This window comes from Leuciscus leuciscus, assembly GCF_965113295.1.
Source record: "Leuciscus leuciscus genome assembly, chromosome: 6".
Classification (NCBI taxonomy): domain Eukaryota; kingdom Metazoa; phylum Chordata; class Actinopteri; order Cypriniformes; family Leuciscidae; genus Leuciscus; species Leuciscus leuciscus.
In genome coordinates, this window is record NC_138730.1 from 24,697,029 (window position 1) to 24,713,206 (window position 16,178).

Here is a 16,178-nt window from a genome sequence, read left to right on the forward strand (position 1 = left end):
TTTTCCTGAAGAAGAGTCAGTGTTGTTCCACTCAATGTTGATGGCTTTAAAAAGTAAAATGTTCGTTTGAGTTTAATGAGTTCAAATTTGGACTCTGATGCCAAACCATGACGGACTTGTTCTCAAGCCACTTCTTGGTTGTCTTTGCAATTTGGGCAGGAGCATTGTCTTGTTGAAAAATAACATCTGATCATTCCTCTTTCTCTCATCCCAACTTTTTCCTTGAGGAAAGCAAGCCATCCTGCAATATTCTCCAGTTACTCCAAAGCATTAAATTACTTTTTCACTAATACCAGCAGCTAAAAAGGCTCCCCACACAATGACACTCTTCATCCATGCTTCACTGTGGTAGAGATGCATTAATTATTATATTTCTCAGCAGATTTTCGAAGACGCCGCTCTGGATCATCATTTCTTTGTGATTCATCAATCCACAGTCCACACACAACTTCCCTTATTCTGCCAAAAACTTTATTCTGTCTTTGATGTTTTTCTGAGACAGCAATGGCTTTTTAAGTAATGCATTTTATACAATTTTGCAAATTTCCTGTATATATAATAAACCAATAGTAAATAAGAGACAATTAAAAGATTTGTGTTTAGACATTTTGGGCTTGACCCTTATTTTCCCCAGGAGCATGTGCGTGTGTGTGTGTGTGTGTGTGTGTGTGTGTGTGTGTGTGCGTGTATGTATATATATATATATACAATATACAATATACAATTACCAATTATATATATACAAGGCAATTACCTATTAAAATTAAGTTTTATTTAAAATAAATTAAATAAAACTAATTTAAATCGCTTATTGGTGATGTTGATGATCGTTAAATAGAAAATAGAAAAATAACTGAAAATAAATAAAAAATGACTAAATGTAAATAATTTAATAGAAAAGACATAGGACCTAATGTAATAAAATTGATCTGTATACTTTCTATGACAACATCCACAATACACTTTTAAAAAAAACCAGCAACAACACTCTTATAGGGACATTTTCTCTTAAATGTACATCTTATTCACACTACAAGAACTGTGCATGCAAACATGCATGAGCATTTTCATGCCAGCAACTATGACTAACAATACGCATGCACTTCTGACAGCTAAAAAGATCTTGGACTAAATATTCTCTTTAGAAAGACCAATCTCATAAAAAAAATGCATCTACAATTGTCTTTATGCAACAGTGCAGTTACACAACCCATGTAAATGTTAACATAGAACTATACAATTACACTATAAATCACTATCATAAAACACATAGAATGACGTATACTTCAGCTGCACAAGGAAGCTTGCTTTTATGACTCTCAATGAGAGACGTTTGTGTTTGTCCACAGACATGCAAGCACATGACAAAAATGGGTAGGACGCAAAAACAGGATTGTAGCAGAATGTCAGTTTGTCTGAATCACATGACTTTTTTTCCTGGAATAAGGAAGGAGATAAAAATAAAACCTGGTCACAAGAGACCTAAAAGGTCACCTTTCAGCTTTACAGATTATTAAGAGTCTGACAAATATTGAGCAGCATAATGAGGGCAGGGGAAACAGAAAAACACAACAGACAGATACCAACTAGAAGATTAATGCCTGTGGTGGTGTTGTGCACCAAAATGGGGCGATGGATGGGGACCACCAATCAAACGCTTCTTCTTCAGCAAAATCACTCTGATCGCATCCTTGTACTAAAGACGGCGTCCTTTGCTGTTCAGAGTCAGTAGTTTAATGAAACACAATCAAACCTCAAAGAGTCCATTTTACCCGCATGTTTCCCTCCTGATCGATGTGTTTGAAATGATGGCTATGACCACCATCACATGCCAAAACATCCCCATAAGCCTTGAGCTGCACGGTTTCCCTCATGTTCCTGCTGAGCAGTGAGATGCGCAGTTCCTACAGGAATGACGACGGAGCTGCACCCTGCACATGGTGGAGGTGGTGTGGTGTACAGCACAGATTCATTGGTTTCTGTGTCCCGTTATAAACGGAGCATCACTCGGCATTCAGACGGTGGAGAAGTCATCTTGGCAGGCGGAAGCGCGACGTGTGGTCGGGCTGCATTTCGTCATCATAGTGATTTGGGAGCTGAAGTTGAGGCCGTTGCTTGCCATTGAGGGCTGCTGGTACTTGGTATCAGCTCCCAGAAATCTCTGCATGTGCCACCGCCTCCACTTTCGTTTAATCTCAGACTGAACCTGGACAGTGTGTGAATGTGTGAAAATTATTATTATGATCACAAGAAACAAATTCACTTTTCAAACATTTTCACGTTTCCAAACATCTGATTTAATAAAATATAAATAAGAATTAAATTCTGGTCATATTACCTCTCCATTTAGAAAACAGTACAGGACAGCGACACAAAATCCCTGAAGAAAAAAAGTCAGTCATAGCAACAAACAAATAAAAAAAAAACTAGAATATATATATATATACAGTATATATATAGAATATACATTCATGCTGTTTTAATCAGAATCAGTTTTAGAAATTACCATCTTAGACCACAAAATCAATGTTATATGTGACCCTGGCTGACAAAACCAGTCACAAGTCACATGGGTATATTTGTGGCAATAGCCAACAATACATTGCATGGGTCAAAATTATCGATTTTTCTTTTATACCACAAATCATTAGGATATTAAGTAAAGATCATGTTCCATTAAGATATTTTGTAAATTTCCAACCGCAAATATATAAAACATTTATTTTGTGAGTGAATGCAGCAAAATTGTGAACATAAATGGAAAACTTTAAAGGCGATTTTCTCAATGTTCCGATTTTTTGGCATCCTCAGATTCCAGATTTTCAAGTAGTTGTATCTCGGGCAAATATTGCCCTACCCTAACAAACCATATGTCAATGGAAAGCTTATTTATTCAGCTTTCAGGTGATGTATACATCTCAATTTCAAAAAATGTACCCATGTGACAGATTTTGTCGATCAGAGTCACATAGGCTATTTAAATTTCAACTCATCTGACTTCAGAAAAAGATGGATTTAAGGCCATTTTTGTATATCCTCATTCGACCTTTTCATCTAGCTGCATAACAAACATCGAGGGAATAATATCACTGAGCAAGCTGGCAGATCCCACGGTGAGTCTATTGCTGTGGCCAATCTTAGTATTCTATTGGCATTTAAGAAATCCAAACTAGATAAGCAATTGCTTATAGAAGAGTGCAGTTGTGGGTAAAAACATGTTTCAGTCCCCAGCTGCCTACCTGGAAAGACCCCAGGATCAAGTCAAACACCAAACGCACATAAGAATTGATGTGATGAGGCATAAAGGCAAAGATTATGTAGTTTATTCCAAACAAGGGAATCAAAAGTAGAGTTGATTTTGCAAGTCTCCTGTAAATAAAAAGAAATGGCATATGTTGGAATACTTTTGTGTTTATATTGTGCATGTAAGACCGCGGTGTCTATGGTCTAACACAAAAACTCACGAGTACTGGTGTGATTCATTTCTCCCAATATCCCGGGAACTGATTTTCTGACGAAGTATCCGTATGATACAAATGAAGAGAATAAAGTTCATCTAGAGAAAAACAGAATAAACAGATTATGACCTATTTGAATATTGCATTCACTACTTGCCATATTAGTTTATTTTATTTTGCCATATTAGAATTTAATGCTGCTGTACGGCCACTCACCAGTATCGTTATCAAGGTAGGGGTTTTTATAATCCACCACAGATCATCGTCAATAAAATCCCAGCATCTGTTAAAAGGAAATAATAGCTGTAGAATGAATCTACGGTGATGGAGCAAAAACATTTGGGTTCTGCAAGTAAAAATCTCATTCATTTTCTGCATAGAGAAATTTATTTTTGGCAATACTCTACAAACCATTTAAGACAGATCTACCTTGAGCTACAAGGTTGTTAATGCCGTTATCAATCTATCTATATACTTTTTCCTCTTTTTGAAAGATGTGAAAACACTTGTGGAGTTTTTCTTATGCTATTTGAGCACATGGGAACACAAAAAACATATTTAATGTATTCTCTCATTCACCGCTATAAAGGTTTACCCAACTATGACGACTTCCGCTTCCGAGTTAAACGTCACTTTTACCATTGAAACAAAGCTGATTGATATAGTTATTTTCTTAAACTCTTTGTTAAATAATTGTTTAAAATTAAAAATGAAAGTGGATGATCACTGTTTGAACGTATGTTGCATTCCACAGTCTACACATGTAGATTTAACGCAAAAACAAATTATGATTTTTTTTTTAAATGAGGCAATGAAGAAGAAAATATCCACGTAAATTATTTTCAAATGTCCACTCCTATGAGCTCTGTTCTAAATATAGACTACTGACCTCCATAACGGCATGTCATTTATCATCGAGGAACAGCCTTGAGTGAAATTTACAGTGTCAGCTATACTGTAGCTATCGGCAAAAAGTGTGCAGAAGACAAAATCAACTGAGCTCATAAACTCATACAAATAGTTACATCCTTACTCCATTTGTTACTCGTAGGTAATGGTGGCTACAACAAGTATTTTTTATATGGCTTTATAGTAGCAAAGTGCAGTTCTCTTAAAAGCTCCATTTACTTACCCAATATCATGTAAATAAGCTTTTGTGATGCTCCAGACTGTTATGAAGACACCCGGAACTCCTGTAACACACATATCGACTATAATTATTATCAATATTTGAATACATACAGTTTTGACATATGAAGGCATAAATTAAGGCATATTTCCAGGGATTTCTTATTAAATTGGCCTACACAACCATTAGGAATTCAATAAAACAAGTGGGATTTCCAATTAGCCTCAAACCTTAATTGATCCTGAGATACAGATCGGCGTCTGCTTATCACATTATACAATCCTTAATTTAAAGAAATGTGATGTGAAACTTTTTCCAACACAATATAGTGACGTCAATTTAAAGGTTAATTGTTAAATCTCGAGTGTATACATGGACAAGGTCCTATTGACTTTAGTGATCAATTTTTCATTCATATTTGACAGGCGTTCCTCTCCTGTCGTGAAGAGTTACGAGACTGAGGGGCCATATATCTTAATTTCACTGGCACTGAGATACATGCACATACACACCCCATCCAATGAGAATGTACCACCAGAAGTACTTCCTCTCCGAGAAGAAGGACACAGCCAGGAGAGCGTGCAGATACAGACCCTCCACCAGTAACCAGAAGAAACTGGCTATGACGCCGTACTGGAAGAAAACTATCGCGGCCTTGCAGCCCACCTGTAAAATGCAGAGAGGATTTTGTTTAGAACTATTATGCACTTGTGTATATTATAACAGGAACTGCGGTCTTGCATGTTTACCATGTACTTAAACAAAGGGAATGCCTTTGCGCTGGTGTGTTGCATGCGCTTAGCACTAGAAGACATTGTGCAATACTTCTAAAGAGGGGCATTAAAAAGAGTGTAAACACATATAAAGAACTCCGCATTCTGGTCTGTTAATGTTTGAAACTTGTAGTGCACTGACTGTTCAGATATACTACATGTAATTATCACCAATAATTATTGCAATAATCACACAGACATAAACAATCTATATAGCGAATCCATTTTAATTAACAACAATATCCAACTAAGCCTGATTCCTCTACGGGCTGCTTAAATGTCAAACATGTTGTTGTGACCTTGCAAGGGTGTTTACGGAGGGGATACCGTGCCATCATGAGTGTTTGAGCACCCTGTTGTGACAGATGTGACATATTCTGTTGGCCAACAGCTGCGTCCAGACTACTCAAAACACTCAGAGCCAGATGAAGAGTGTTTATACAGGAAAACACAAAGAGAACACACTATTAAACCTTTACACACACAGGCCGTCGAAAATGTAAGCTTTTCTAATAACCCTTTATTATCTAATAACTCTTTATTAACAAAATGTTATTACTTCACAATTTTTTTTTTTTAATCCGAGCACAACACATATGCTATTAATGAATATGAAAATGGCACTAAACAAGCCAAACATTACCATGATGCTGGGTAAACACAGCGTCGGCCATATCCGGATAAGGGAGGTCATTTACAAACTCTTCAAAGATCTTAAAGGACTGCTCAAACACGGCTACACCTCGCCACAAAATGAGATTAATGAGCACTTTACCAACCAACATTTAAAGAGCAAACCTTATGACAAAACATTAGAGCAATTTACTCCTGACAGTGTATCAATTGTGCAGTCTGTGCTGTTTGTTTCTTAGGTTAAGAGGGGGAAAAATCAATTGCATTCACCAGGTGCAGTTACATTCAGCTAAGAAAGCAGAAATAAAGTAGACCGCAACCAAATACACCTATAACCTAATGAATGTGATTTATGTGGTAATATTCAAGTGAAAAATAACTGTATAACTGGAATATCACATTTTATTACATATCTCTCTGCAGTACTTCATTCTGATTAGTCAATGGGAGAATTCAGAGGTTAGATTTTCATCAGTCAGGCCTTGGGCTGGAATTAAAATTCCCATTAATTTTCTCCATAGGGGTCACTTATTCAAAACAAAAACAAAAGCGTAGCTTGATGAAGCCGTGAATGAGCGTGGAATCATGGGAGTTGTCGTCTTTACCTCCACAGCCGATGAAAAGCCATCCGGCGGGTTTATGTATTAAGAGCTCAGCTAATGTATTAAAGTTTTATTAGCGTTACAGTGGTATGAAGCAGGACGGGCCGAGTGACTGGGGCATTTTACGTTTCTGTTTTATTATGCTTATGTGCCGCAGTCGGTCGCTGACGCTCCTTTCATTTTGTTGTTTATGCATATTGTACAATCAAAGATTTGTTTAATGTCTGCCTCCTTCTGCCCTAAACTTGAACTTTGTTACAGTAATATTTGATCGCTTAAATTGACATTATTTTGTTTCATTCTTATAAAACACCCGTATATGCTGAATTACTCATTCGGGTCACTTTATCTGATGAATTAAAATTGTGGGGTGACGCAACACTGTTTTACTTGGTCAAAACAATCATACTAAAAATACATCTAAAGTGTGTTGAAAGTTGTTATAATGTTACTCTGTGTGTTCGCTCGTGGCTGCTATGAGACACTTGTTGCACACTGCAGTAATCTAGATCGATATTAGATTATCATATTAGTAAAAGCTGGATGACTGTGCTGCTAATTGGCATGCAATTCATTTTAAAACATTGTATGGTGTTGAAAATGCTGTATTTCTGTTACTACAAATAAAGCTCTTTCTGATTTTGCTGTTAGCCACTTTACATAATAGTGTTGTCTGATTTTCTTTTTTGGTACAAACATGTTATTCGCGGTAAATCAAGAAAACAAGAGATTCAAACAAAAAGACTAACTGTGTTGAGCTATATAACAATTAGCTGTCTGTCGATAAAGGTATCCAAACAGTTGCTCACCTGTCTAATAAAACTCATAATGTATTAAAGCGTCTTTGGTGTTTCCATGGTTTCAAAGGAAAACCAGAAATCAAGGGTACCGCGGAAATGGCGTTAGTATGACACAGGACATTACACTGGTTAAAAAGCATATTTCTCTGGATGTAAACATTGTTTACATGATACCTTACTTAAAAACCACTTACAGATTCATAGTGGCAGTCATCAGGTTCCTCCACCTCATACAGGACAACATCCTTCATTATTACAGCAACAGCCTTCAGTATAAAGGACATGAACAGGTGAATATGGATGTAGTTCCTTGTGCAGTGCAGTTTTCTGGAAAGAAAAGACAGAAAGAGACTCAGTGGTTTGTTTCAACATAATAAATGATACGCACAAACAAAATTAAGTTTACATAATAGGCTCTGCAAATACACTGTGTTCCAAATTATTATGCAAGTGGATCAGTAGGATTTCGGTACAATAAAAATTCAGATTTGAGTTTTTCAAAGAAAGTTTTTGTTTGTTTTATTTCTTTTATCTTTTTAGGTAACTGGTATCAGTCTCAGACAGGTTTTTAAAGTATTTTGCCAGGTCTTCTTATAGGTGAATGGAAAACCTACTTAAAGAGGTGTTTTCACATTATTAAGCAAGTCACAGTTCTCATGCTATATGGGGAGGAAGATCTTTTTGAAGATGAAAAGTATGAAATGGTGCGATGCGAACCAACTTAATGTTTTCCAAAAACTGAATAGATCGAAAAAATTTGTGAGTGATTTAGAGCATAGAAGAACCCAGTCAGATTAAGGCTTTAGAATGGAAGTTTCTGTCAAACTAGATAATTTGATTAAAAGGGAAGCTATTAAAAAAGCCACTGTTGAGCAGCAAACAATTATTTGAAGCTGCTGGTGTCTCTGGAGCCTCAAGAACCTCTCCATGCAGGCTGCCAGTTGTGCATAAAGCTGCATTTCAGCCACCCCTAACCAAAGCTCACAAAGACACTGGCGGAGGGGGTGGCCAGGGGTGGCTTCTTCCACCCCTTTGGCCACCCCTCTCACAACTGCTGTTTCGGTCTCTTTTTATATTTACAAAAATTGCGTTTTTTAAAACGCTGAACCGTCTCTTTAAGACCACAACTTTTCAGACGAACACTCCAACTTCACCTCAGCGCCAGGCGCAAGTCAAACGAGTGCGGAAATGTGCAAGTGCCGAATGAGCTTCAGCAGAACATCAGACAGTGATATGCACATAGTAAATATAGAGTCAGTCTTTCTCAACTGGTGGGTTGCAAGACCGTTTTGAGTAAGTCGAATAGTGTGCAGTCAACAACAAACATAATTCTCTTTTTTTCTGATGCTACTTTTATTTTAGAAGATGTGTGTGAAAGCTTGTGACACTTCTGATGCTGAGAAAAGGGCGTTGTCCTTATTCAGTTGGCTATCTTCGGTAAGATAAGATGCCTGTCATACGGCTGACAGCTGTTGTAGGGGAGACCGGGGACAGTTGCAACAGGGGATGGTTGCAACATGTCATTTTTCTCCAATCAGAAACAAGCTAGAGTGATGACACTCATACTGCACATGCACAGTTAGACCCTCCACCCACCAAGAAGACAGTAGACATATTCAACCTCTGCTGATGTATTTATTGAACAAAACTTGTTTTGGAGGTATGGAAGTAAAATTTTTCATGAGATATATTTTTGTCATACTGTCCTGAAATTTTGTATGAATTAATCGAAACTTACTTCGTTTGAATTATTGTTTTGTTGACTTCTAAGTGACATGGTTAGCATGTATCAAAGTCAGTGTGTCTAGCAGGCATATGATGTTCTGTCATGGCTGATAGGTTTGGGGACGGTTGCAACATGTTATAAATTGCATGTTTAATAAAAGTTTGTTGCATTGCAAATTGTTAAATTCTTCCTGTCTGACACTGAAATATGGAGAGATTGAATAGCATCTGTAACACCTGCACACTGAATCTATGTAGGCCTATGTTCTACACATGAACAAACAAAACTCAATAACTGTTATTTGATAAATATGACTAAATAAATAAATAATAGGCTACAATAATACTATTGAAATAAATAATACTATAATATTATAGTAGGCCTAAAACAGTTAATATTTTCAGAATTCTTTGCTCATTGAGACAAAAAGCTTAAGTTAATTAATGAAATTTAAGGTATTTTTAACATGTTGCAACCGTCCCTGGGTTGTGTTGCAACCGTCCCCTGGGTCGGGGTCAGTTGCAACATCTGACTTCTTCCATTCAAATAAATACTGTGAACGATATGTCATATATAATCATCTTTAAATGGTATGGGTAATTAGCAGACAGATGCAAGTTTAATATATACAAATTTGGTTGGTCTAGTCCAAATAGTCTCTGAGTAATTGAGAGAAATGCAAAAAGTGTTGCAACTGTCCCCGGTCTCCCCCTACTGTGCTTGCGGTACGCGCAAATGTGGCGTGCTGTAGTCGTAGTTGTCATCAATTAACTCATGTAAGAATCAAAAAGGCGATTAAAGCTGTCAAAACTGCATGCATGTATTTGTTATATATGCGTCCCATGTGTCTGGATTAAAATATTCTGCTATGTGAGATCACAATATAAGGCACAAACTGATATGTAATGTTTTAATGTCCAAATAAATGTGAGCACTGTGCATTTGTACTAGACGATAAGCATTCATTTTGCGTTAATTTGTAAAGGACAAACAAAAATGGATCATTTTTAAATCCATAAAATAAATAATTTTACATTCTGGCAACATTACATTATGAAAAACATAACATTTTACATTTTGTGCTGTTGACTTCCGCCTTGTTCACATTCTTGCACATGGGGATTCAAAAGATAACTTTTGTTTTCCTTTTTAATTTAGGTATGATAGAACTGTTGCAAATATATATTTTGACAACTAATATAGAAAGTTAAACTTTTTTTTTGAAAAACTCAGAATTGGTTGAAGAGTTCATTGATTATATAAAACGCGTTGAAGGTTGAATAATCGTTGGACTACAGTATTTATCTGCATGTTATCTCATCCATGAAGATGCAACAATGTAGAACAAGCTATTGGATATTTTGAGAACCAGAACCAAGCTAACTGAGCAAGTTGAACTTTAGCTATAGTGTGTGCACTTTAATTACTATTTAATTAATTTTAATATGAGGTGGTGGGTAATAATAAAAATATATAAAATTTACTCAGTATTCCATGATTCCTAATTCACTACTTTCTCAATTACAATTAAGTACAAATTAACTTTATGCAGTTGTTTAGGCACTAAAACAGTCCAATACATTATCAAATAATTTTTTATGATAAAATAATTAAGATTTCTGTGCCACCCCAGACTGGTTGCTGGCCCTTGCCTGGCCACCCCTATGAAAAAATCCTGGCTCCGCCACTGCACAAAGAGAAACCTTTACAATGGGTTTAGAAATACATTTTTAAATAGTTGTGTTTACGGACGAATGCTGTGCTGCAATGGATGGTCCAGACGGATGGATTTCTTGGATGGTTGGTGAATGGCCACCCCGCTCCAACAAGACTGTGATGTCAGCAAGGAACTAGCATTTGATGATTTGGGCTGGAATATTGGGAAGTGAGATTGTTTGAAGTGTTAACCGTTTAGCGGGATCCCAGGGCATGCTCCGCATGATATTTATTTGTTTGCTTGCTTGTTTGTTTATTTATTTTTGCAAAATAGTCTTTTGTGGTATCATCCACATACAAAGGTTTTTAATAACATAACTGCATGTATTTTATATTATTTAAGCACCTAAAACCTTATCAGTTTAAGAATTTTACTTAAAGAACTTTACTTAAAGGTATAGCGGAGGATGTTTTACTTCCTGGTGGGTAGTCTAAACTATTGGTCCTCCTAATTGTCAATCATTCTGGTGAATCAATCAAACTTTTCAAAAAGTGGAGAGGGCGGGTCTTATCTAAAATTTGGAAAGATCCTCCGCTATACCTTTAAAATGTTTTAATATTGACAATGTTAATTTCCAGTCATCTGCCAGGTTTTTTCCTAATATCTGTCATTATTAGCAGAAGACATATTATACATGGGGGAAACCAATTGTTTAGTCAATAATTCAGGAAGGTCCTGACATTAAAGCTCTTGATTCTAACTTTATAAAGGTACTCAGCCTTATAAAAGTTCTTGTAATTGTTTAACTATAGTATTTGTTACAATAAGGATAATCACAGGTAAGACCATTGATGGCTCCTCATTACCATGCTTTGAGCAATGTTAACTTTTCTTTCTTTTTTATCTATAGCATTTGTTATGAAAAATAGCATAGAAACTATAGGTTGCTACAACATGCCACACTTGTAATGAAAAATCTGTTCCCTTGACAGATAATCTATTATTAGTTAGTTATAACAAGTAAGTCAACAATTACCACAATAAATACAATAGAAGTGATACATTCTAGTAAAGGTGGTCATGAATAGTTTAAAACTATGGTAGTGGTAGTGGCGCAATGGATAAGACACATGCCTTTGGTGTGAGAGACCCGGGTTCGAATCCACTGTGAGACACCAATGTGTCCCTGAGCAAGACACTTAACCCCTAGTTGCTCCAGAGGCGTGCGACCTCTGACATATATAGCAATTGTAAGTCGCTTTGGATAAAAGCGTCAGCTAAATGAATAAATGTAAATGTAAAACGCTTTCTGGTTTATGTTGGTGCAAGATGATGTTTTCTCCTCTTTTCATCAGTCTTTTCAGTTTATGTGGCTGTTTCAGATCACGTTTGACTTTCTCCATAGCGTTTTAAAGTGGCAAATTCTCAATAGAATTCAAATGGGTCGCACATTTTATCATCAGCGTCGCGATAGGAACGGCTCGCACAAATCTTACCACACGTTTGGAACGCGCAGGTGAACGCCCGCAGAGTATACAGTGATTCGCGTGCCACACATAAACAATGAAATAAACCAGACTTCAGTCATGTTGCGCAGATAATTGGTCCGTTCAGTTCGTATGGGAACTTAGTGCACTAGTGTACTTGCTTGTTTTGGTTATTGGGGACGTTACCTCCCCCATCCCAATGTCTGCGAGACAGAATTTTATACATTAAGACAAAAGGGCTACATACAATAGGAAACTGTTACGCCCTCGCCCTCCCACAGGAGATCGATCTACCCTGCAAGAGTTGATTGCATCTGAGGCACAGTCACAATGTAAATGCATCTGTCTAAAGATGACTGAAAATAGGCTACACATAATCTTTCAACTGTTTGCTGCTCAGCATTGGCTTTTTTATAGCTGTCCTTTTGATACAATTCATTTGTTTGACAGACACTTCCCTTAATAAGCCTTTATCTGATCAGGTTCTTCTGTGCTTTAAATCACTCACAAACCTTTCGACAGTTTGATAATCTCGATTCAGATTTCGCAAAATAATAGTTGTTTTCATGCCTTTTGAAAGACATTGCACCATTTCATGCTTTTCATCTTCATAGAAAGATCTTTCTTCCACCCCATATAGCATGAGAACTGTGACTTGCTTAATAATGTGGAAAAACCTCTTTAAGTAGGTTTACCTAAGAAGACCTGGCAAACTAATTAACAAACCTGTCTGAGGATGATATTGATACCAGTTATCTAAAAAGATTCAAGAAATAAAACAAACAAACACTTTCTTTGAAAAACTAAAATATGAATGTTTAAATGTTTATTGCACTAAAATCCTACTGATATGTCAATTGCATAATCATTTGGAACACAAATATATATATAATTTTATAAAATCAAATTCTCAATTCATGAAATTTCCGTACATATTACTATCTGCACTCAAATGAATGTTCTTCATTCATATATGTTGTTCATGTTGAGGAGAGCAGCTCATTCTGTTCAAACACACTGCTTGTGTTCAAAGCTGAGAAGGAAACTTGTATACTATATATGAGAGCATAAACATATCAAGACTCTCAAGAACTGTGTTCCTGTTTAATTAAGTGTGATGTAAGCCAAAAGAGGAAGCTGTTCAATACACTTGAGATATGGCTTCACCTCTGAGGTCACTGAGCGGGACATTCACTGTGTTTTACACTCACTAATTTACTACTGAGAAGTTTGTGCACTGCAAAGCGGCATCTCAGAGGTTACAAGCCATTTTGTTTGGGAGGTTGTGCAATAATGGAAACTGTGTATAACCCAATCAAATTCCTGACTTGGTGTACTTTCGCAATGTATTGTTAAATGTGATATAAAACGGGGCATTTTGAACAAGGTCTTCTGGCTTGACACCAGTGTGATTTAGCAGAACACTGATTTGCTGCTGGATCACAGCTGAATCAATCACATAAAATGTGGGTATCCACTGAGGACAACAAAACTATCAAATTTGAGTTATTTGGGAGTTTCTTCCTTGCGAGAGAGGCAAAAGCCATAGAGAGCCAAGGTTTTGTGACTCCTGTCCTATAAAACACATCAATGGTATATTTTGAGTTGTATTTGAGGATTTACCTGAAAAAGCACAGGATGATGATGGCGATAATGAGGGATATAAGAGACACAGTGTGACCAATGGTGTATCCAATTCTCACAGAGCCCAGGAATTCACCCTATGAGGGAAAAAATGTGAATGATAGCCAACTAAACTCGATTAGTTGTAAAATGATTAATATGTAGAAATGGAATGAGAACTATAACAACAGTCTTGATTGTTTTGGATAGCTGGTTTAATTAGCTGCCATTTAGCAGAAGATTTTCCATTAAAACTGAATTACTCCGCTAATTAGTGTTTGCGTGTTCAAGACAGACAGTCTGTAAATCAGTGGTTTGTATTTCTCACCAACTCTTTCTGCAGGTTATATCAGTATTCCAGTCGGTGGTGAAAAGAGACTGTGTTTATTGATTCATTCAGCCGATTTGTTCAAAACACGGATTCATTCAGAAACAAAACAAGTGACTGGCTGCATCTAAATAATATGCCTACTTCCCTAAAATATTGTAGGCAAAAATAGCAATGGACACTTTACTATCCCATGAGGCCACAGAGAGGAGTTATGAAAGGCAGTAAAGCGATGCAACTGATGGTGATAGGTCAACATGATAATGACAACTTGACGAATGTCGTACGTCCAGATACTACACACATTCAAACTATATAGAACATATTTTTTAAACTACGTAATTAATTATTTAAAAGAACTACCAATTTAGAAAGTAGATTTTAGCGTTTCCACCGCAGTAACCTTCCCCAGGAACTAGGGACTTTGGGGAGGTACTCGGTGTGTTGGAACCCAGGTACCAGAGTCTAAATTAAGTTCTGGGTAAAAACTTCCGCCTCAGAAAGTCCCAGAAAGTAAGGTAGTACTTTTTCAAAGTTCAAGAACTTTCGGAGGTGGGACTTGGGCGCTGAACATGCTGATTGGTTGAGTTCACACAGCATTTTGATTGGTTGACTCCACACAGCATTTTATTTCAACCACCATTTTTAAAAGTCAGTTGCGGTGCGTGCAGTAAGAGTTGTTTGCAATTCAAACCAACGATGGACTTCAAAAAATACAACCGATGGACCGAAGACGAAGTTCAGGCTTTATTAAGCTTATATACGGAGGATGAAATCCATCGTGAACTGGAAAGTCGACCGCACTCCTATGTCACTGGACTAATTTGCCTAATCTTCACGGTACTTTAGACCACGATGGAAACGAAGACAGCAACAGGTCTGGGGGAAAAAAAGTTCCTGGGACAAATTGTTCTGAGTAATTTTGGTGGAAACGCGGCTATTCATTGAGTGAGTCATTGAATCATTTACCCAACCGATTCAAACACAAATTAAATCAGCAATGAAGCCCCACTACTGTCAGTCTCAGCCTCAGACCGCCCACGGACCGCTGGCTGAACGTCTGATGCATATGGCACACTTAACTGAAAACACTTTACATTTTCACACCCCTAAACATGACGCAGAACAAAACAAACTGTGATTGGTTGCTTTACATGTCAGTCAGACGACATTTGGGTAGTCCTTGGTCATTAAAAAATGTGCTATGGAGTCCAGACCTGAGAAGTTACTCAATTTTATTTTTTGGTCTGAATATCAGCAAGGCTTTTACAGCAAGGATATAAGGGAATAACAGCACGCTCTGTGTGTTAATACTTTGAGGTACTGCAAGCTGAGGTTAAAGAGTCTTAACCTTTGGGCGCCTACCATACATTGTATTAATTGATTTATTGCAGCCAGCAGCCATATCACCCTGTAGCCCAAGACTGGTTGCCCACTGAAGCTAAGCAGGGTTGAGCCTGGTAAGTACCTGGATGGGAGACCTCCTGGGAAAACTAGGTTGCTGCTGGAAGAGGTGTTAGTGGGGCCAGCAGGGGGTGCTCACCCTGTGGTCTGTGTGGGTCCTAATGCCCCAGTAAAGTGATGGGGACACTATACTGTCAAAGAGCACCATCCTTCGGATGAGATTGTCTCCTCTCCACCAATAAGCTGGTGTGTGGTGGGCGTTCTGGCGCAATATGGCTGCCGTCGCATCATCCAGGTGGATGTTGCACATTGGTGGTTGAGGAGATTCCTCCTTCCATATAGAAAAGCGCTATATAAATGTAACAAATTATTATTGTTATTATTATTTTAGATTTAAAGTCCAACTGAAATCAAAATGGACCCTATTTACTTTGTTAGCGCATATTACTAGTCTTGTGGTGAACAATTAATCCATGCAAGTTAAAACACAGAAAACATTTTTTTGGCTTCGGAATCTTTAATCAAAATCTGAAAATGCCCCTCCCCTCTGCATTGGAG

The 16,178-nt window shown here is 37.2% G+C and overlaps 1 protein-coding gene across 1 annotated transcript in view; it reads right to left on the reverse strand.

Annotated features, from left to right (window-relative positions):
* Window positions 1–332: 332 nt before the first annotated feature.
* Window positions 333–16,178, reverse strand: part of vipr1a (vasoactive intestinal peptide receptor 1a) — a 34,654-nt gene continuing 18,808 nt past the window's right edge. The window contains exons 5-13 of the mRNA XM_082174384.1: window positions 13,889–13,986; window positions 7,590–7,722; window positions 5,100–5,253; window positions 4,591–4,651; window positions 3,675–3,741; window positions 3,465–3,556; window positions 3,240–3,369; window positions 2,339–2,380; window positions 333–2,206 (exon numbers count right to left, since the gene is read on the reverse strand). Of these exons, the coding sequence (XP_082030510.1) occupies window positions 2,015–2,206; window positions 2,339–2,380; window positions 3,240–3,369; window positions 3,465–3,556; window positions 3,675–3,741; window positions 4,591–4,651; window positions 5,100–5,253; window positions 7,590–7,722; window positions 13,889–13,986 (969 nt within the window). The 3' untranslated portion in view covers window positions 333–2,014. The remainder of the gene's footprint in view (window positions 2,207–2,338; window positions 2,381–3,239; window positions 3,370–3,464; window positions 3,557–3,674; window positions 3,742–4,590; window positions 4,652–5,099; window positions 5,254–7,589; window positions 7,723–13,888; window positions 13,987–16,178) is intronic.